The sequence below is a fragment of the Pan paniscus genome, chromosome 5 (genome assembly GCF_029289425.2).
Source record: "Pan paniscus chromosome 5, NHGRI_mPanPan1-v2.0_pri, whole genome shotgun sequence".
Lineage (NCBI taxonomy): Eukaryota > Metazoa > Chordata > Mammalia > Primates > Hominidae > Pan > Pan paniscus.
This window is the reverse complement of record NC_073254.2, coordinates 136,583,756-136,607,466: the sequence shown is the minus strand read 5'-3', so window position 1 is coordinate 136,607,466 and position 23,711 is coordinate 136,583,756. Positions and strand designations below refer to the sequence as shown.

At 36.8% G+C, this 23,711-nt stretch overlaps 1 protein-coding gene across 2 annotated transcripts; it reads right to left on the bottom strand.

Annotated features, from left to right (window-relative positions):
* Positions 1-336: 336 nt before the first annotated feature.
* On the bottom strand, positions 337-22,293 carry RWDD1 (RWD domain containing 1). Of its 2 annotated transcripts, none has more exons than XM_003827573.4 (7): positions 22,010-22,293; positions 13,245-13,310; positions 8,751-8,881; positions 4,629-4,772; positions 3,210-3,342; positions 2,665-2,727; positions 337-632 (listed from the first exon to the last, which is right to left on the bottom strand). In XM_003827573.4, the coding sequence occupies exons 1-7, from the start codon at positions 22,080-22,082 to the stop codon at positions 511-513; spliced, it is 732 nt and encodes a 243-aa protein (XP_003827621.1). In that variant the 5' UTR covers positions 22,083-22,293; the 3' UTR covers positions 337-510. The 2 variants fall into 2 exon arrangements, with proteins under 2 accessions (XP_003827621.1, XP_063461068.1); XM_063604998.1 differs by lacking the exon at positions 22,010-22,293 and adding an exon at positions 19,492-19,605.
* Positions 22,294-23,711: the final 1,418 nt, after the last annotated feature.

The following is a 23,711-nucleotide window of genomic DNA, read 5'->3' as shown; positions in this document are numbered from 1 at the left end:
GGACTAAAAGGAAGGCTAAACTTCATCTTACTTCTCATCATAATATGGCCTCCTGGTTTTATCAAGACTTAAATTTAGTGTGCCTGGAGGCTAGAATCTGGATGGTTTAATGTGCTAGTCACCTCAGTTTTCTCACACTTCATACAATGCTTGAAATCCAGAAGTAGCCAAAGTCTCCAGCATAGAAATTCCAAGTTATTCCAATTTCCTGTGTATAAACTCATGTGCACAGCAGCAGCCTACCTTCGAGTCTTGGTGCTATAGGCAGGATCTCTCTCAAATACTAGGTGATTTTAAATACGTAACCTTGTGCTCACCAGTAAGAAGCCTTGAACATTTTATATTTGAAATTTTAAGGTCAGTTTATTAAGTTCAATGATGAAAGCTATCAGAAGAATATTCTCCTGAAAATAATTTTTTCTTAGAAAAAAAGAAAGGAAAATCATAACCCTCTGAGCATAGCCACAGATGCTGTGGCAGTCAAGCCTCTCTGCAGATGGGGACAGTCCATTAGTCAGCTGAGTCACTCTCTGGGTCAGCAGGATTATAGTCTGGATCATCTTCATCATCCTCCAGCTCCAAGTCATCCATTTCTTGGAACAAAGACTCATCTACCTCCACGTTGTTTCCAGCTGCAAAAGGCAACCAAAAAAAAAAAAAAAAAAATCTCCTTTAGTCTTATACTTAGAAATAAAAGATAAAACTCACTGGCACTACCAAACAGAAATCTCCAAATCTGCATGTGAGGTAGGAGTGATGAAATCCCAAACTACAGTTATCAACAGTGATTTGCATTGGTCAGTAGAGACTCTGAAATTTTAAGAGCAACTTCATGTTCCTAGTTCATAGTCTAAAAATCCAGTTATTAAAAAAAGCTTACTAGAATTTATAATGTAGCATTTATACGTTGAAGACAAGGATAATATGTTCTCCTGGTTATAGAAAATTGATTATCACTGATCATGGGACCTGTATGAGGAGTTATCTCTTCCAGTAGTGGTAGATAAGCACATCGTTAAAGCTCAGCCATACTTGTTAATTAATTGATTTGATTTGATCTTCATTCTCACCCAGTTCCCCTTTTAACCAATGGTATGCCTTCAGTTACAATGTCTAAAGCCTATAGGAAACAATACCCAGGCTCTGCATTAAACATCTTCACTCTTCAGTGTGTCTGAAGTAGGTAATACAATTAAGTCCTGGCCAAAGAATAACTGGCTCTGTCTAGGAGACATAGCAAAGGCATCATGGAGCAAATGAAGTCTGAAATATCTTCATGATAAATTTGAATCCACCAAGAAGAAAAGGAGCCAGGATGAAGCAATTTTAGGTAGAAGTATACACAAAGGCAGAGAGAAAATATAAGACCTTGAATAATTCTAACTGGAAATTCCTGAGAAAAAATACCTGAAAGTAATGTAGATGAGGGCCAGATTGAGAAAGATTGTGTAGGTCATTCTCTCCCTATAAGCAGTGGAAACCATCAAAGGATTTTAAGGAGAGAAATTGTATGATTAAATATGGGTTTTAGGAATACCATCTCATAGGGAGTGACTGACTATAGAATAGGTAATGGCACTAGGAGGAGGAAGAGGTTTAGGGAAATAATTTAAGAAACTACCACAAAAATCCAGGTGAAAATGACAAAACATTGAAATCAGAAAAGGAAAAGGTATCAAAAACTTTAAAATGTTGCCTATCAGTAAAGGCCTAGCTTAGATTAGAAAGCATTTAGCAGTAAGCTATATCAATACTGCTTCTTAACCTTCTTCAGCAGGTAATCCAGAACAAGGCTGAAAGGCCAGAAGCTAAAGGATTCCCAACTGGCAAGACAGATACAACAAAAGGTTAATGAAGTACGGAACTCTAGAGTGCTATCAAAGGTGTGACTGAGTATGGAGCCCAGTTTAAGAAAACACATGCAGGCCATAAGCTCCCGAGGGGAGAGAACTGGCCCATACTGTACTCTTCTGTATCCTCAGTGGCCAGGACAGTGCAATCAATATTTCTGAATGAATCGATGATGGATAGATGGAAGAGGATAGGTGGTAGAAGAAAAGCACAAGGGACTAGATGCTCCAAACACAGCAAGAGTCATATGAAAGTCTGGTGAGAGGGGATGCTAGGAGTTAAACATGAGGTTTTTACAAGCTCCATGACAGTCCATAGAATAGTTTTCACAGATTTATGATACTAGAAATTTGAAGAAAACAGGTCACCTGAGTCACAATAACCTGGTTTACTAGTTGTGAGAGGCTGGTGTGATCATCATTGTCTACTTCTATCTTTGATATTGCTTAAGTTACCAAAAAATTTAAAATATATGTTGCTATAGAATTACAACATTAATTTCAAATGTATAAATTAGTCAACCACTAGAATTTATTCTCCAAAATGTATTTTTTAACAGCCTTGGGAGGAAAAATGTACAATAAATAAAGTTCAGTTTGATTTTCATGGTTCAAAATTAAAGAGACTACATTATATACATGTGGAATTCTTTTTTTTTTTTTTTTAATAGAGTCAGGGTCTCACTATGTTGCCCAGTCTGGTCTCAAACTCCTGGGCTCAAGCAATCCTCCTGCCTTGGCTTTCCAAAATGCTGGGATTACAGGTTTGAGCTACTGTGCCTGTCCTACATGTGGAATTCTACTATTATCTTACCATCCTCCAAGAACTGGATATCAGATGTGTCAAGATTATGATCTGTTTCAAATAGTTGTTTCCCTAAAAAAAAAAAAAAGTACGTTTAATTCAAATGGCATAGTTTTTCTCCATTTTCACTACAATACTTAGAAAGCAAATTTGAAAACCTCTTTTTCTGTGAATTTCAATAAATTTCTGAATTTATTCAGTAGCTAAGTGGCATATGAAATGTATCTGCATTAAAATGGAACAAGTGAAAACCCAGTCTGCCTTGGGGTACTAGAAAAACAAATGGGTTTGACTCTACTACTTCTAAGACATGATCCTGAATGTCCTTCTATCACAGGATCTAGTAATTATAATACTTATATCAAAGATAAGCCATAAAAATTAATTACAAATTATGAGTGGAGAAATATCATCTGGTAGATATGTTTTCTCTTTTTGTCCTAGATGCCTATGTATATTATTTTCTTACAGAAATCTGACCAAATGATCCTCTTGCTATATAAAAAATGATACAGGAGGGTTTAGGAAGAACAGGAATGGCAGGGGAATCATACCACTTAATTTATTTTTTCCTGCTTGTTCTTCTTCTTTCATCCTTTTCTTTTTAATTTCCAAGAGTTCTGCATCAAACTTGGCTTTCCAATTTAAGAAATTCTCAATTGTAACTGGAGTACCATGGAATAATTGCTTAGGAAATAAAAAAAAAAAAGTCACCAGATTAATGAAACAGCAGTTTAATAAATCCTAACAGTATCTTTTAAACATATCAATATAACCCCTTATAAGAAAAACAGAAAAATTAATGTTTGAATTTTTGAAATATTTAAACTGATTTCTGCCTGCACTGGCTACTCTCATTGGTTTTGGCAACATACTTTGGAGTAGTCCATTTTTTATTCTTATTACAAGAAAGAAAGATAATATGCAATGTATTCACTGTATTTACCACCATAGCTATTCATTGTTAAGAAGAAAGTTGTTGCTGTCTGATATGGTTTGGCTGTGTCCCCACCCAAATCTCAACTTGAATTGTATCTCCCAGAATTCCCATGTGCTGTAGGAGGGACCCAGGGGGAGGTAACTGAATCATGGTGGCCTGTCTTTCCCATGCTATTCTCATGATAGTGAATAAATCTCACAAGATCTGATGGGTTTATCAGGGGTTTCTGCTTTTGCTTCTTCCTCATTTTTCTCTTGCCGCTGCCATGTAAGAAGTGCCTTTCACCTCCCACCATGATTCTGAGGCCTTCCCAGCTATGTGGAACTCTAAGTCCAATTAAACCCCTTTTTGTTCCCAGTTTTGGGTATGTCTTTATCAACAGCATGAAAACGAACTAATACACTGTCAAAACTGGTATGTTTTGAATACACATCAATTTCTAATACTAAATCATTGCTTTATCACTTCATTTCAAAATATGAGGTTTTCTTTACATGTAGTAACTATTTAATTCACTGTAGTATAGGGGATTTATAATTCTAAACTCTATATCAAGCTTGTCCAACCCATAGCCTGAGAGCCACATGCAGCCCAGGACAGCTTTGAATGTGGCCCAACACAAATTCGTAAACTGTCTTAAAACATGTTTTTTTCCTGCAAATTTTTTTTTAGCTCATCAGCTATTGTTAGTGTATTTTATGTATGGCCCAAGACAATTCTTCTTCTTCCAATGTGGCTCAGGGAAGCCAAAAAATTGGACACCCCTGGCTCTATATCATAGGTGAAATCTTTATACTTCTTGGTCTTATCTGCCTGAGTTTTACTAACTTTTTACTGATTATCATTCATTACTCATGCTATGCCACCAACCAAATGAGGGACTTCTACAATTTTAGTGAAACTTTACTAAAATTTACTTCTATTTATTTTTGTGATTTCCAAAAAAAATACTGTTATTGATTTAAAAAACCCAACCAAGCAACTGAAAACTGATTTAAGAAATAATAAAAGAAAACAAGGCTTTTAAATATACCTTTTCAGCTTCTTCTGCTTCTTTTTCTTTTTGTTTCTTTTCTTCTTCTCTTCTAGTTTTTATCTGATCTACTATTTCATTTAATTTTTCTTGCACAGCTGTCACTAGAGTAAAAATCATCACCATACCAAGATTTTCTTCAGCCTGTGTAACACAAAAAGGTGATGAGGAATAACTCTCAGAAAAATAAAAGTCCATACATTTATAATAATTACTAATTTGGTTATATTCTATGTTCATACAGTTCAATAAAAGATCATTTAAGTGAGCATATATATAAATAATAATATCTTATTTAAAAAGTCATGTAAATGTGCCATATCCAACCTGAAACAGATACTGTGTTTCAGCAAATTCTGTTTAATAATCATATAGGTAAAAATTCAGAAAACTGTTTCCTATAGTAACTAGTAACATCCTTTCTCCAGCATGTTTTCAGTATTTTAGTTCTTTCTATTTTAAGAGCTGTGACAATGAACTGCATTGAGGCCAGAGTGATTTCTAAAATAATATAATAATAAAGAATGTAAGAAATACTGTAGTTTGTCTATATCAACCTTTTTTTCTTTAGATTTGAAATGGTTTAAAACCAAATATAAAAGAATCTCGAACTCATGAAAAGGATATAACTCAAAAGGCTATTAGGAAGTTGGTCATTTGAAGGCAGAAAAAAATAACAAGATAGGGTTCCAATGAAGAAGACAAAAATAATTTCAAAATATACTAGCCAGAATCTCAGTGCTAGAAGCAGAGATTACTAGGCATTTCTTTGACAGGGCTGGCCTCAGCAGCATCTGAGTAGGTATTGCATCTCCTGGGACCTCTATGAGTACTAGGCTTCAAGCTAGCTCCTACAATCAAATTCACTAGGGCTTCTCTGTGGTGTTTCTATGCTAACCATCCTAAATCTATGACTAAACAAACTTCTCTCCTGAGTGACAAACCCATATTAAAACTGACTATTTTGGGCAGTGACTTGATGTCCCACAGTCATCTCAACACACAACCATCATCTTCTCCTCAAAACCTATTCCTGGATTATGAATCTCCACAAATCACACCACCACCCACCCAGCCTGAACATCCCCATCCCATCATAAGCTCCATCACTGCTACTTACCTATTCCTAAACGTCATTTAAGTCTGTCCATCAACACTGTTATAAGCCTAGCCTGGAGTACCAACATTTTCAGCTTGGAATACAAGAAACTCCTAACTGGTCTTCTTAAAAGCTATGATCTTAAAACCTAACATCAACCTCCCCTGACCACTCAATATATACATACATACATAAACACACACACACACACACACAGAGAGTCACAGAGAGAACGAATCAATTTATAAACTGAAGCACCACAAAACTGATCTAGTCAGTGTCTTGCTTAAAACCCCTTCATAGCTTCGCAAACCAATCAGGACCAAATACATATTTTGTGAACATTTAGGAGACCCTTCAAAGAAGAAAGTAGCCCTTTAGTTACACCACTTATCACCACCAACTTCAAATCCTAAGTTCAATAAATGTTGTGTGACTAGAAGTTCTAGGAGAAATAATCAATCACTTGCTCTCTCTCACCTCAATATCCTTTAACAAGTTGGTTCCTCTATCCTGAAATTCTTCAACTCTATTTCCTGGCCAACTCTTCCTACAGCTCTCAGCTACTCCTGGAAGCTTCTACAGAACTTTGTCTATGTCAACCCATATAATCTTATATTTCATAAGATTCTGTCATAGTATTTTTCATACAGAATAATGATTTCCAATTTGCTAATCCACACTGCTCACCAGAGAAAAAAATCTGTGAGACCAGGGATGGTGTCTTTCTTGTTCACTCAACCTAATGCTTGACACATTTCAATAACAAAACTTTCATATCCAATAAAAGTAGGATATCTTTTAGAAAAGTTAAGTATTCCGATAGAAAAGCAAAAAAATAATCATTCACATGGAAACTGGATAACTCGGAAGTCATACTAGTTCCACATCACTAGTATTTTTAAAATGCAAGTTATAATTACATTCCATTTTCACCTTGTCATCATTTTATGTCCAAGTGTAAATATCTGGTATTAGCAAATGTGAGAAAACAGATACCACAATGACTACAGTGAGATCATAAATTGGCACAACCTTTTTGAAGGCCAAATTAGCAATATGTATGAAATTATTAAGTATGCATTCCCTTTAATCCAGCAATCGTACTTCCAGGAAACACTGAACTACCATACTTATCAGCAATTCATTCTTTTCATTTATTCAACAAACATTTGAGTGTCTATTATGTGCAAGGCACTAGGAGTACAAAAGAGAACCTGCTCTAAGGACTTACAAGTAGTGATATATAAGAATGTTGGAAGAATTATATACTAATTCTTAATTATTTGTTAATTATATATCAGGCAAAAATGAAAGACAACTGTAAACTGTTTTACAAAAAGATGAGTAATTACATATACATACAATGAAATTCTATACGATTACCAAACATAATGACTCATATATGTTTAACTGAAATGAAAAGATGCTCACATATATTATGTGCAAAAGAGGATATTATAAAACATTATGCATAAAATGATCAAACTTGGGTGGGAGAGGGGGACTATGTATATAACCATAAGGAAAAAAAGTCTCACACTAGATCACATCAAAATGTTAATAGACAATTAATTATACATGGTTGGTACAATTAAAAATCATCTTTATTTTCTTCTTCTTCATGATTTTTTGTATCTTCTGAGTTTCTGCAATATGAATTTATTATTTTGATACCGGAAAATTATAACAATTATTTTTTTGGAAAACAAAGGACAAATACTCCCTGATCACACCTGAGGGTCAGGCAGGTGTCAAATAAATCAAAACAGCCTTTTTGAAAAGAGACAGTTTGAGTACAAACAAAATACTAAAAACATGGAAAAATTCACTTAGACTGAATAATTTACATTAAGGTATGACTGACTGAATATAGCATAACCATCCCAGGTTCTCTGCAATGTTTTAAAAGATGTTCGAAGAGCTGGGCAAGGTAGTTCATGCCTGTAATCCCAGCACTCTGGGAGGCTGAGGCAGAAGGATCACTTGAGCCCAGGAGTTCAAGGCTGCATGAGCCATGATCATGTCACTGTCCTCCAGCCTGGGTGACAGAGCAAGACTCTGTCTCAAAAAAAATAAAAATATATAAAAAAAGATGTTAGAATTAGCATAACTTCATGCAAGGTAACAAGGTGAATAGGGCCCAACATCAGCAAAAATTCCTATCTGATATATCTTCTTTCACTCCTCATTGTACAACAGCTCCAGATATTTTTATAACATCAACATTATGGTGACCACTGGTCTTTAGAATATGTAAGTCACATATAAGGTGGAGATATGTTTTCTGTCAATTCTTCTTAGAGTAAACAAATAAAGGTAGGACTTCTGACTTTAAGATGGTGGAGTAAGAATTTTACCCCCCTCCCTACTCTCTACTCTGAAGAACCCCATGAAAACTCTCTACCCAAGCATGAGTATATTTTAAATACCTGCCAAGCCCAGATTACAGGTAGCCTATCCCACAATAAAATTAATCCAGTAAAAACTTTTTTTAATATCCATTTTTATTTCCACACAAGCCTCCCCTCACAGAGGGGTCATAAGCCATTATTGTTGTCTGTAAGCTTTGGGAGGATGAGAGATGGGAGAAAAAAAATCAATTACCAGTCCTTTTCCCAGACTGCAGGCAACTAGCATGTAAAAGTCAGAGAGGGAAGAAGTTTTAATTTTTTTAAAAAGTTGAAAATTGTAGCTACATATGGGACTAGGCATTCTAAAAACCAAATCAAAACACTGTTTACAACTTAAAGTACCCGTTGGACTTTTTATCACTAATGACATGAGGGAAAAAGCCATGAGGCTGACGGAGTTTCAAGCAGGGGCACTGGGACAAATTCTATTACTCAAATTTTAAAGGGACAGTAGGAAACAAAAATAAAGATGCTCTGTGATTATGTAACATGAATTCCACTTGGTCAATGTTCTGTTTACACAATAGCATTTTCTAACTCTTGAAATTAATATGTAATATTTAAGGCCAATAAATGCTGCTACAAAACATAAAATTATTATTTCCTTACCTGTAATGCTAGTAATTTTAAAATGTCTGAGACATCATTATCTTCTAGATTTTCCTGGGAGAATATTTCATAAAGGGGAGCTTCATCTGGGTATTTTTCACTGTATGTAAACTTGAGGGTAGTCTGGACAGCTAAGACACAAGATAAGAGTTTGATGTGAATACCTTAAAAGTAAAGAGGTAGATATCTTTGCTGAATCAGTAGAAAGTAGCACAATAGATTTTCCTACAAAGAAAAAGGTTATTAAGAGACCAGATGGATAATCACTAATGTAAACAACACATATCACAAAGAGATACATGAAACAAATCATGGGAATACCAAAAATCACACTTACACGTGAAGCACATTTACCACTTATTGGTATTTTACCAGACTGCATGTCTGAGAAAGAGGGTGGATAAACGTCACTTTTTAAAAACCTTTCCTAAGATAAACAGGCACTGAATACAACATATTTTTAAAAAGTACTACCGTATGCTCATTTTCAGCCTCTACCAGAGCCAGTTCCTACCTGCAGAAGATCTGGCTATAGCCCTCGAATCTATATTTGAATCCACACAATGTCAACAGGGCTAATTAGTGGCTGGATGGCACCGTTTAGACCTCGAGAGTATAAAAGGTTATATGGGAAACTTTTAACCTAATTCATCTATATATTCTCACTCACTCTTTTAGTCTGTGTCAATTTACGGATCTCACACTTGTATGGAAGTAAAACTCTTATGGGCATGTCAGTGCAAGGTGCCTCTCTGCAGCACAGGCCATTGAGTTTTCAATTCCACCAGGCAGTCTGCAACTAAGCAGTAGTGCTAAACATTTTCTGTTAAGACTTTTTATTACTCACAATGACCTTTTTCCCAGAGTGCCATCTTTTGTGTAACTCACATTTTATATTATTAAAATCTGATTTTGATGAGGCAATACAAATTTATACTGCTCTTCATGGACGGGGGAAAAAAGCACTTTAAAATTTGCAGGTTTGATATTTTATTTTTCATGTTATGATATTAACAAGGAATTTTATGAACCAAAAATTGCAAAAGATTAAGTGTTAGAGGTCAGTAAGAAACAGTATCTTCTGGCATTTTCCTTTCTTCTTTTATTAGCACATTTTTAGTTTTATTGGTGGAACAAGATTTTTTTTTTCCATTTTATTTCTTCCCCCCAGCTTTCTTAAGGTATACTTGACAAATAAAAATTGTATATATTTAAGGTGTACAATGTGATGTTTTGATATACATATATATTGTGAAATGATTATCAGAACCAAGCTAATTAACATCACCTCATATCATTATGATTTGTGTGTGTGTGTGTATGTGGTGAGAACACTTAAGATCACTTCTTTCAGTAAATTTCAAGTATACAATACAGTATTATCTATAATTAATTATAGTCACTATGTTGTGCATTAGATCCCCAAACTTATTTCATCTTGTATAACTGAACCTTTGTACCCTTTGGCCAGCATCTCACCATTCCTACTACCTCCCAGACTTTAAACAATCAATGCATTAAAGAAGAAACTTAAAGGGAACTTTAAAAATATCTTGAGACAAAGGAAAATGGAACATGGCCAGGCGCTGGGGTTTATGCCTGTAATCTCAGTACTTTGGACAGCCAAGGTAGAAGGATCATTTGAAGTCAGAAGTTCAAGACCAGCCTGGGCAAGAGTGAGACCCCATCTCTACAAAAAGTTGAAAAATTGAGCTGGGAGTGGTAGCATGTGCCTGTAGTCCTTGCTATTTGGGAGGCTGAGGTGGGAGAACTGCTTGAGCCCAGGAGTTGGAGGCTGCAGTGAGCTAAGATAGCACCATGGAACTCTAGCCTGGGCAACAGAGTAAGATCCTTGTCTCTAAAAAATATTTAAAATTTTAAAAATTAAAAAAAAAAAAAAAAGAAAATGGAAACACATCATACCAAAACTTATGGGTTGAAGCAAAAGCTGTTCTAAGAGGAAAGTTAATAGCAATAAATGCCTACAATCAAATAAAAATAAAGATCTGAAGAAACAATTTAACACGCCCCTCAAGGAACTAGAAAAAGAAAAAACTGGGCATAAAATCAGCACAAGGAAGAAAATAATAAAGATCAGAGCAGAAATAAATGAAATACATCAGAAAAACAATAGAAAAGGTCTAACGAAACAGCTAGACTAGAAAAAAGGGAGAAGACGAAAATGAATAAAATCATACATGAAAGAAGATATTTTATAACTGATATTAGGGATGGGGAGATATCAGTTACAGGATAAAAGGTTTAAGACAGGATGAATAACTTCAGATCTATTGTAGTGCATTATTACTACAGCTAAGAATAATGTACTGTATACTTAAAAACTGCCAAGAGATTAGATATTAAATGTTCTTACCAAAAAAATTAAAAAGTAAATTAAAAAAATAAAGTTTATCATTGTGGCAAATTAGTTTCTTCCTCTTTTCTATGAATAGAGCTTTATACTGGATTTGCTTCATGTGCATTATATCCTGAGAATATTCTTTAACACTTAGTGTAAATAATTGCAAATTGATTTTCACCATGCAGGTATATTAAAATGCATTTAACCATTTAAATAACTAAGTTTAAAAAAAAAAAAAACTGATTCTACTGTAAGTAAAAGGCATTCAGTAGGGAAAATTTAGGAATAAAATAATGGAAAAATAAAATAACAAATAATCCCATTATCAGGAAGAGATCGCTATTTCCATTTTGGTATATTTTAAGTATCTTAAAAATATTTCATAAAACGACATTATTTTTATCTGCATATATTTACATTTTAAACAAAATTTTATGTATAGATGGATAAAATTTTGCTTAAAATGTACATATTCATATATAAATATAAAATCTCAAAAATAACATGAGAATACTTCCAAGTCTTTATTCAATACAACCATATTTCCACTTTATAAGTATGTCACTGTTTATTAGTTAAGATAGAAACAATGACATTATAAACATCCTTGCATGTATTATTTTGTATTATGATACTGTGCTTAGAATAGATACCCATAAATACAGTAGTCATTGTATCAAAGAATATGAACATTTTCAAAGTCTCCTGCTTCATGATTCCAATAGTTCTCCTGAACATGTGTTTCGATTCATATTCCAAACAGCATAATGCTATCTTCCAATACTAATAATTTGCTGGATATATTATTTTAGCTTGCATTTTTAATTACCTGTGAGATCGTTCTTTTAATACTACCTTTAGAAATTGTACATCAATGCCCTTTGCCCACTTTTCTACTAGTTTGTTCACTAAAAAGGAGTTTTTTGGGGAAAAAAAAGTACAATGCAGGATTTAGTTTCAAAGAAATAATTTTGAAAGTATGGTGGATAATGCACTGAGTACACCTATTTCATAGAGCTATTACTAGCTCCTAATAAAGCTATTATTCAGAATATGGGAGCTCTCACAAGAAATTTTATATTTTATTTTTCATTTCAGTGTAATCTTAAAGAAAATTTTATTTGGATTATTTACCAATGAGCATCACCACACCATTTTGGAACCCATAATGGCATCATATGAAGCCCAAATCATGCCACTGGCTTATTTACAAAGGAAAATTTTAAATGGTTTGAAGAACAGTCAGTATAGTATTTATTTCATGCTTTAAAGCATTACAGAAAAAATTTTAGATACCAATCTGCAAAAGTATATTAGTTATCAATTTGGTAGTAAATAAATGTATTCAATATCCTTTTAATTCAGATTTCAATAATGTGTGAATGCAAACCTCATTTTCAAGTATACTAGACAGATTTGGAGTTATCAAGTAATACCATAAAAGTTGGCTATTAATGACTGCTCCTGGCAGAATTTAGGTTTACTAGCTTCAAAGGGGGCAAAAAAATGTGTAGGGTTGTTAGTTCCAATTTACATAACCTTTTTATCAAATTACCATATCAACTAACGTGACTAAAAGTAGAAATAAACTTCAGATACCATTCCCCCAAACATCTCCAAATTTAATTTATTTAACTTTAATTTATTGGTTTTTATAGTTACGTTATTTCAAAAGAAAGAGACAGAAACATGCAGACAGACATATATCCAGCCCCATTTATAACAGCAAATGTCCAGTGAACAATCTAAATGTTCAAAGAGAAAAACAGCCATGAAAAAATAATAGTCACTCAAAGGAACCACACAACCACTGAAATATGTTTGCACGTGAAGTATTGCTTTGAACAAAACAAAAGTTTCCTACCTTTTTTCATCTGCTGTATTATTAATATTACTATTTCACTTTTAAAAACTAAGCTTATTGTGCCAGACTATATTTCATTAATTTCCTCTCTATTTCCCTAGAAGTCATGTTCACACAGTAAATTCTGACTAGAAATATACAACATTCATAGTAGATTCGTAACAGCCCCTTAGCACCTCCACACGACAATATCCAGCATAATGCCTACAGAATGAGTGAAATTCCTGAGAAATTTAGAAAAACCACGAGTATTTTTTATGAGACTTACTTTCATCATTTTCTCCAGCCTCAGACGTCACAGTAATGGTGAAGCTGGGTGGATTTTCTGATAATACTGCAAGAAAATACACACAGAAGTTATTGAAATGCTTTCTAAGGCAGATGCTTTTCCTTATTAGCAAATTATCAGTACCCAGTCCTAGAAACTGGTCCCTAGGCTATATTTCCATTTCCACAAATACAGACTGAACAGAACACTGAAATGATAAAATTACCATCAACTTTCTATTTAAATGGAGGGTTGTCTTTAATCTGGAAAGAAATAACTATGGTAGATAACCCTCTTGGAGTTTTACCAAGTCAACTGAAAAAATGAGGTAGTTTACCTTTTATTTTAAAATCTCCACCTATACATGGAAAATTACATTCTTAAAAAATCCCAAAAATAATGGCAAAGAGTTTCATGTTTCTCACCTGAAACTACCCACTGATACTCATGTTTCACTGATTTTTATACTTATATATTGTGAGATATAACTCAGAATCTCCATGACAAACAGTAAATACCGATTTGTTAAAGTTTATGTCTTCTTGCTGTCATTCTCTACCACATCATCTCTAAAACCAAACTTTCTTTCACATATGCTTACTAAGCCTCTACCATCTTTCATAGAATTATAAAATGAATTAGCTATGAATGTAAACATCAGATTGCATGTAATTTACTAAGCAAGACAAGACACATAAATCAACATTTATATAAATAACAAAGCTTTGTATGTCATTTTATAGCCTATGTCTATCTAATACTAATCTCTGTTTATCATCTATTCCTCAACAAGAATGCTATAACAACTCTATGAGAGCTCTAGATCAGTATCTGGCAGTATCTAGAAACCCAATTAATATTGCCCCAATAAAACAAGAACTAAATGAATAGAATGAAAGGAGGAAAAACAGTAACAAAGAAAACTTGTACTCAGAACCATTTGAAAAGTAAACGAGGAAACTTCAAGCTACCAGGGATGGCTGCTAAGCCTATGAGAAAAGCCTATGCCTCACTCCCTGTCCAGGAAGCACTGGTACTTGTCAAGGTTGGCAGCAGCTCTGCAGACTTTTTCAGAATGAAAGAGCAATGGATTACTGAAGAAGTAATCATGGGAACTATTCAACTTTTCCTACCTGGGAACTTTCTAAAGCCATCATAAATATATATTATCAACAGTATTTTCTGGCCGGGCACAGTGGCTCATGCCTGTAGTCCCAGCACTTTGGGAGGCCAAGGCGGGCGGATCACTTGAAGCCAGGAGTTCGAGACCAGCTTGGCCAACATGGTGAAACCTCATCACTACTAAAAACACAAAAAATAGCCAGGCGTGGTGGCGCATGCCTGTAATCCCAGCTACTCCAGAGGCTGAGGCACAAGAATCACTTGAACCTGGGAGGCAGAGGTTGCAGTGAGCCAAGATTGCGCCACTGCACTCCAGCCTGGACGACAGAGCAGGACTCTGTCTCAAAAAAAGAAAACCCCAAAAACCAATTATTTTCAAGATAGATGTCTTCATTTTAATTGAATTTAAGGTACTTTAAGAAATGATGAACACCTGTGATTACTAGAAAAGTGTTAGATAAAAGACTCAGTAGATTCATATTTTAATAGGTTTTGGGTAGTCCAGCCCATGCTGAAAAAAGTTTCAGCCCACCGAAAGGTTATTATAATAGAGCCATAATATGGTTGGGCTTGTCTATATTTTACAAATATACATAAAATATAGTTGATGTATTTCATTCTTATTTCCTTTCATGACCAACTTTAACATTTACAAGTCATGAAATGTAAACACTGCAACTATAGAAATAAGGGATCAGCCCAATGACATTCCAACTTATTACCACTTTCTATGACTCCCTGAGGCTATAGGTCAGGGGTAACCAATACTCAATTACAACAGGTAACATTTACTGAGCATCACTTTGTGCTTGTGCTATGCTATGCATTAACATGAAAATCCTGTACTTCTGGCACAAGACCATGATTTATACTATAATTCACTAAATTTTCAATGCCATCAAGTTATGAGATATGCTTTACATACCACTAAGAAAGAAAAATAAGCTGCCAACTAAACCGACATGTAACTGATTATAAGAAAAGTTCATATTTCAGAGATGTTAAGTGTAAAATATGTCTTAAAAACTATTAAATATACTATCACCCCAATTTTACAGATGTGGAAACTGAGATACAGAGCTTTTAAATAATTTGTCCAAGGTTATCAGGTAGTAACTGAACAAACAGAATAAACTATATAGAGCATCATTTAAAAAGAAAACATATTTCCAGCTGAGAAATTCCAAGAAAGTCATTTGAGCTAGGCTGTCAATCATGGGTGGCATATTGGCAAGCAAAGATGGAGAAGGGAAATGCACTTGAGGCACCATGGAAGCAAGGGCATAATGGTGGGAAAGCTAAAGATATATATAGGGAATAAGAAATTATTCCATTTGCTGAACTTATATGTGAGCGAAGAAAACTAGGTGAAAATACAGTTGAAAGTTTAGTTGCGCACAATCTTTTTTTTAGCAATAATATGATCAGAATTGTTCTCAAAACATAGGAAGACAAATCTAACAACAGCACATAAAATGAAAGGAGGGAGACGACTACAGGCAGTATGAAACTAGGTCACTATTGCAATCATCCAGGCAAAGGTAATAAGGTCCTGAACTAGGTCGGCAGCAATGGGAATAGCAGGAAATGGTGATGATGATATTTTAAGTTGGCAGGCTGCAGGCTGAGAATGTGATGCCACTAACAAAAATGAGTAGTAACAAAAAAATCAGACATGATATATTTTAAGGACACTTTAGGACTTTCAGTTAGAAGTGCTGAACATGCAATCAGAAATGGGCGAATGGTGGCAAAGAGAGCTGGGCTTTAATTCAATTTGGGATCATCTAGACAGAGGTGATAGCTAAAGCCATTAGACTAAATGAGATCGTCAGAAATGTAACACAGAGAAATAAAAGCCAACATAAGCTTTTTAAGGAATTCTCAATTTGGAAAACAAAGTAAGAGGAAGTAATAACAAACTCAAGAGATAACAGTGTTATGAAAATCAAGGGAAGTGAGTTTCAAGAGCATATGAAGAATGATTCTCCTCATTCTACCACATCCTGCCCACTGTCTCTTGTCAGTTTCCTAGCAAGCAGATTTTATCACATTGTTACCTGCTTACAGCAGCAGTTCCCTATCCATATAAAGTGTGTTGGAATGAGTTCTGAGAAAGGGGTAGAATCACAAATAACACACTAAAAAATATGCGTAACTCAAAGTCTATTTTATCTGTGAAGCCACCCTACCTATCAGAATCTGAGTCTGATGTGGCAGTGTCTACAATATGCACTATATTGTCTGTGTGGGAATAAAGTGGGCAATGAACTATTGCCCTGTCAGATCACATCTAAGTCCCTGACAAGGCCCTCTGTGATGTGGTCCCTGCTTACTGGTCAAGTCTCATTTTCCATGACTCTCACTTCTCACTTCATGTTCTAGCAATACCCAAATCACTTGTCCTTTGAACATATTCTGATCCCTCAGAGTCCTGCTTCTGCATATGTGGGTCCCAGGCTGGAATACCCTTTCCCTAGTCTCATTTACTTGTTAACTTGTCATTACTCCTAAATTTTCTGAAACAACTCAGACCATCCCCTCTCCCTAAATTTGTCTGATGTCTGTTTCCCCAAGCTGAGATCCTAAAAAAATGCATATAGTAACTATTTGGTAAATGAGGAAACCAAAAGATATGGGAATGTTAGCAAGAATATCAGTGAACTACCGGACCTGGGGAGCCAGATAGAACAGGGAGGCAAAATGGACCAGAAAGAAACTGATGAACTATCAATCCATGAGAAATCATGAGACGCATGTTCAATACAAGCATGGGAACAAAAGAACTACAGGGTACAAAGGTTATGGGAAGGAGTAATTTTCAGAGGCCAAAATGTTAGAGATGGCATTTTCAAGGTGTGGCAACGCCCATGTGCAGCTAAAAAAAAGTGGAAATCAAAATCATTAGTTGAAAGAGACAAGAAATTATGAAGCCATATTAGTGGAAAAATCAACAACTAAGATGGTATTTCTAGTAAAGAGTATCATATGTTTGTTTTACAATTATAAGGTATAAGGTATTTTCACTTACATTATTTCTCATTAAACAGATACAGAGACTAATGCTTGGAGAGGCTAAGTGATTTGTCCAAGGACACTACATAAAGTTGCCACTATAGAGAAAAAAACGTGAAGCAAGTACGGCAAAGAAAAAAGATTTTGGGAAGTACTGCTAAAAGTCTCCCAATGTCCACTCTTATTTAAGTTATGCCATTTTTAACTGAGCATACTGACTACCAGAATAAAGATTACATTTCCCAGTTTCATTTCCAGCTAGCTCTCACCAAATGACTAAGTTCCCACTAAAAAGATGGAAGTAGATATGCCCTCTGACAGTTTCCAGGAAATTTCCTTAAGAAACTGCCATCTCTTACTTCTCTGTTCTTCTTCCTTCCTTTATTCATCCTGCTTCCTGGAAATGGAATGTCACCATCTTGGCCATGAGTGTAAGACTACATCTTAGGGATGACAGAGAGCTACATTAGAAGATGTGTCCCTGAGGAATTCTGGAAATAGAGCTGCCACAACTCTCTTTTATGTGCAAGAGCAAAATAAGTTTTTACCTTTTTAAAAACCAATGTTATTGGGGGTTTTCTGTCACAGATGAACCTAATCCTATTAAAATAAGTATTTTTTAAAAACAGAAAAAGGGATATTTCAAAGTTGGGCAGTAACTAAAATAGGGATGGGAAAGTTACTTAATTGGATTCACAAAAATAGATAATTCCTAAGTTCTGATAAAGGACTAATCCCATTACCATGCATTACTGTGAGTTAGGGTAAGTAGAAGAAAGATTAGTCTTCACTAAGGATGCCAGACTTCCACCACTGTAAGTAATTCAAAATACTTTTGAGGGCCAGGCATGGTGACTCACGCTTATAATCCTAGCACTTTGGGAGGCCGAAGTGGGTGGATCACTTGAGGCCAGGAGTTCAAGACCAGCCTGGGAACATAGCGAGACCCCAGTCTCTACCAAAAATACAAAAATTAGCCAGGCATGGTGGCACACCCTGTAATCCCAACTACTTGGGAAGGTGAGGCAGGAGAATTGCTTGAACCTGGGAGGTGGTGGTTGCAGTGACCCAAGATGGTGCCACTGTACTTTAGCCTGGGCGACAAAGGGAGACTCTCTCTCAAAAAAAAATTTTTTTGAGAAAAAGAGTAAAGCTGGGCCAGGTGCAATGGCTCATGCCTATAACCCTAGCACTTTGGGAGTTGGAGGCGGGAGACTCGCTTGAGGCCAAGAGTTTGAGACTAGCCTGGGCAACAAAGCAAGACCTCTGCTGTTATAAAAAATGAAAAAATTAGCCAGGCATGGTACTGCGAGCCTGTAATCCCAGCTACTCTGTAGGCTGAGGTGGGAAGATCACTTGAGTAAAGAGGTCCATGGTTCCAGTGAGCTGATTGGGGCACTGCACTCCAGCCTGGGTGACAGAGTGAGACCTTGTCTCAAAAAAGGGAAGGGGAGGGGAGGGGAGGGAAGGGGAGGGGAGGTGGAAGGAAGGAAGGAAGGAGAGAGAAAGAAAAAAAGAAAGAAAAGGAAGGAAGGAAGGAAGAGAGAGAGAGAGAAAGAAAGAAAGGAAGAAAGAAAGGAAGAAAGAAAGAAAGAAAGAAAGAAAGAAAGAAAGAAAGAAAGAAAGAAAGAAAGAAAGTTGTTGGCCACAGAGGAAGGGCAGGAGAGATGTTAGGGGACAGATGGTGGTGAAAGTGACAGAATTAAAGATTTGTCAAAAACAGGGATAACAGAGGTAGCAGCTAAAAGGTACATTAAGAGATACACAAATTACCTTTAGTTTCCACAAAATACGAGAGAGCCCATATTAAAATAAGTACCTCTGGTTGTTAGGGAGTGTCTGACCTTTCAAAAAGTATGACTTAGAACAAACTGCTTTTACAAGACGACTTCTTACCTATCTCAAGATACAATTATAACTGTCAAATGTGAATGGCTGCTGCTTAGAGGTACTGACAAAGAAATACAGGATTATGTACTCCTCTTTGTAAGGCAAACAGAATTAAGGAAACTTGGCTTTTGGTTAACCTGATGCCAACAAATTTGTTTCAATAAAACTCCCCACAGCCAGAGATTTCAATACATAAATTGAAATAACCAAATTCTACTACCTTAGCAGGACCTTGTCAAGTGAAGCACTACTGAAGGAGAATGTGGTATCAGGAGAGTCCATTTATATTTTGGAAGACTAGTTGTTAGGAGGGTTGGATCAATGTGCAATCAAGCTACAGAATAGGCAAAAAGAAGAAATTGTATTATGATTTGTTATAATCACAACAAATGCAACACTGGACCAAAAGTTCTTTGCAAATAGTCAAAGCAATTAATTCTGAGGTTAGGCTAAATCTATGTGCCTAGGTCTATGGGCTGGACTGTGTCTCTTCAGCATCCACATGGGGTCACGTGTACTTAACAAATGCTTCTTTGTCAAGCACTCAGTCATCCATTAAAAAAAAAAAGTATATCTATTTCCTTCATTAATAGTATTGAGCATTAACCAAATTCAATAATTAAATGTGATTCAAAATGAAGTTACAAAACTCCCATTTAGTGTTCCTTGGCCAACTGACACAAGCAAGATCTCTTTCTTAAACCTGGCATGAGAATACAAAAGTATGGAATCATAAATACAAAAGAAGGCTATAAAACAGAAAATCTTGCAAATCTCCAAGATTTTAAAAGATCAAACATGGAAACATTTTATTTCAAAGTCCTCTGCCTTTTCCCCAAGAGTTTTCATAAAGAACATGATCACTAGGAAGGCAAAGTTCCCTAAGAACTATAAATAAAGACACCTCATTTTAATTTATTTATTGCAAAGCTTGTAGAAATGTTGACAGGAGTTAGAGATAGATGGCTCATCTGATAGTGCAGAATACCTGAATGCATCAAAAGATTCATAAATTGTCTTTTATTACCCTGGCTCAGAATCCTCAAGCACTTGGGCATCTGATAAGAATTTCACATAGTGAACTATACCAGAGCTGTCAGGGCCTAGTACAATTTGAAATACCCACAAGATTATTTCGGGGTTAAAAACAAAAAAAGATATCAGTTTTATAAATGCTTATATGCATAGGATTTAGCGAGGGATAGCTTATGTCCAAAGAAATGAAAAGAATAGCACATCCTGCTGTCTTGACTCTGCCTACAGTGTTCATACCTAGTATGTTTCCAAAGTACTGGAAATGACCAAACATGATTAAGAATATATCCAACAACTGACCCTATATTCTATTTTAGACATAGACATATAAGCAAGGATAGAGAAGGGAGCCAGACTCCATACACACTCACCCAGTTAATGACACTCTCAAACCCCTCTTCACTCATCCCCTTAACATCCTCACAGCACAGATGTACTGCTGGTGAGAGAGAACATGAACAGGACTGGAGCTATACAGGGATAGCTGAGAGACATCTGCCTGTTGGCAAAGCAGAACAAAATTTGCTACCATTGCAAGCAGTGGTCAAAAGGTGAAGCCAAGAAAACTAAGCTAAACAATGAAAGGGAGAGGGGTTGGAATTTATAAGTTAAAGTAATATACCTTACACTATAAATTCTGACTATCAACGATAGGCAACACTCAAAGGAAAGGATGGGGAATGTAAATGCACACACCTAGGTTCTACTCACTCATATTGGCTTTATTTGACCGCTTCTCAAATCTCAGAGGAGCCATATTGATATAGTTATGTAGCATTTTTATAATCATCCGAAGCATGGCTTAATAGAGAAATCTCGTCCTCTAAATTATACCTAATGAACTTCTCATTATAATATTTTACATTAGCGCAACCTACCAAGTAATCTTCTGCTCTCTCAATCTCAGCTGGAGCTGAATCCCAAGTCCCATATGTCTGGAAAGTGAAAGAACAGGCAAGCGTTCTGGACGTAACTCAGTACCAGCCCTGCCGCTAACTCGCTGGCGGACAGTACAGAGCAAGCCACTTAGCTTTCCTGAACCCCCATGACCTTGGCTTGGAGCAGGAGCCCCAGGATAGATGATGTTTAATCTCCCTTCCAATCTAACAACCTATGAATTTATAGCAGAACGGAAATTTGGGCCACATTATCCATTAGGCATTCTGCTGAATGCCAGATTTTTTTTTTTTTTTCATAAGAAAAGAAACCCGACAGACTTCAGGGACTATGCTACTCTCAAAACCGATTTGAGTAACTGAAAACAGCACTCTGAATCCTATAAACTAAAACAGCATCGTATGAAAAACAGTTTCTACCTTAATAAAGGTAAAAATGTGAAAACTAACATCCTTGCGGCTGTGGAAAAACGAATCTCACTTGGAGTATTTTTTCTCTTAATGTATTATAAATCTCAGGTTGCTGTAGGTTACACAGAAACCAAAGTAATCCCGACTCAATTTTCAGGCCTGACACCCTCCAACATCACCCGGACTTTTAGATTTCCGGGAACAAGCAGAGAAGGAGAAAAAGTCACTGGGTTGCTGGTAAGTGACTGAAGAACTTGAGAAGAGTGGAGGGCAAGGTGGCCGCGCGGCCTCAAGGTCCCCTTCTCCACCCCAACCTATGAGGCCCAGAGCTGCGGCAGCTCCTGCCCATCCTACTCCACCTCCGGGCGGCTACAGGCTTGCGGCCGCGGGAGTCACCTGTGAAGGAGTCAGGGTAGATGGACTCCAGAGCCTCCAGCTCGTTGCGCTGCTCCTCGCCGTAATCTGTCATCGTGGCCCTTGCTCTTGCCCATGGATCGCCCAGACACCTAGGCGGCGCGCAGCAGCCCAGACAGCTGCCGCGCCGGGAGAGCGGGCGGCGGCCAGGCGGGCGCAGGCGCAGAGTCCCCGGCTGGAAGGCCCAGGGCCCAAAGCCAGACCCGGCTTGCTTAACTGCAGCTCCGCGCCGGCCTCCGCCTGCTCCCTACTTCCACGTTCGACTCGTTCTGCCTGGCCAGGGGGCACTGATTTGCTGCCTGTCCCACACTCGCTCGGGACTTGCTGGGACGGTGCGCGCGGTCTGGCATTCGCCAAGGACACCTACAGCCGGCTCCTGGGCTTTGCAGGGCCTGAGCCTTAGAAGCCTCTCAGCGCTGCATCCTCGCTCGATGAGTCTGGGCTGAAAGGCCGGCATCGCGCGTCAGTGAAGGATAGTGTGTGTCGCTGGTGGCCGGGCTGGGGCGAGGGGCGTCCGATGCCTTCACCTTTTCTGGTTTCCGGTTTGACGCCGTGGCGTAGGTGCTGCGGGCTTGCAACCTAGTGTGGACTGGTGGGGCTCAGGAGATTTCTGAGCTTCTCGAACTCCGTATTGCTTGGCGTCCTACGGGAGTTGGACGAGAGGCTGGGACCAGTGTAGATTCCACTGGGCAGGGGAGCAAAAGCTCTGCACTGCCTTGAATGAGTATGGAAGGGTCGGTCTAACTGCTTAATAAGTCGGGGTGGATCCAGGAGGGAGAAATAGACCGGAGGTCCGGCTTCTCGGTTCACATCTTTAGGCTTAACTTCTGATTTTGTGAAATGAACGCAGCTGGACGTATGATAGATCTCAAGATGTCTGTGATTGTGTATTTGTGAATTGATGAAAGGAATGTAGATCTCAGTAATAACAATTATCATATGCAATGTAAAAATTGCAGTACCCCGAGAAATGTTGAGAACCTTTAATTTGGTAATACGACTTCCAAGAATAAACTTGAGCAAGTAGCATGCATCTGTGATCTCCAAAATCATTGCAGCAATTACAAAGAAAATTTTCAAAGAACCATGATGGCAAAAGCTAAGAAAATGGCTAAATAAACATGGTTAGCTTTATGAAAATAATATTTAAAACTATGGTAACAATAATAAAGGATCCCATGTTCCTTTATTATATTATTGCGCTAAGTCGAAAAATGGAAAATTTTAAGAAAATACTCAAAAGCTGTTGCCCACTTTTCTGTATTTTTCTTTGTTTTGATTTCTCTGTATTAAAGCTGGTTTCACTGGTATAGTGGGAGGAACACTTTTTAAATGAAAGATTCCTAATGATGAAGCCTCTGAAGCACCAGAAGGCACCTTGATCTTTTATTGAGGAGCGCTGCTTACCTATAGCAGAGGAACCCTTTGATACTGATTCCGTGTTTACGGTATTAAGGGTTGATTTCAGGCGTTCTTTTAAACTTTAATGAAAAAAGTGGAGTCTCCTAACTATGATGACAATCAAATAAAATACATAAAGTAACTTTGCAAGTATAAGTTGCTCATTTTTTTTGGATCGCCTCAGTTCAGAGGAATTATACTGATTTATTATAAGGAAAGAGCTGCCAGAGGAAACAGCTAGTGCATTAAGTCCTAAGTGGGGAGTCAAGGATGATTTTTGGCT

Excerpts from the sequence above, each read along its gene's own strand:
- RWDD1 (XM_003827573.4), bottom strand. The coding sequence starts at position 22,082 with ATGACAGATTACGGCGAGGAGCAGCGCAACGAGCTGGAGGCTCTGGAG. Across the intron at positions 3,343-4,628 it reads AAGCAGAAGAAGCTGAAAAG|CAATTATTCCATGGTACTCC; the intron begins GTATATTTAAAA and ends TTATTTCCTAAG. Across the intron at positions 2,728-3,209 it reads AGGAAAAAATAAATTAAGTG|GGAAACAACTATTTGAAACA; the intron begins GTATGATTCCCC and ends TTTTTTTTTTAG.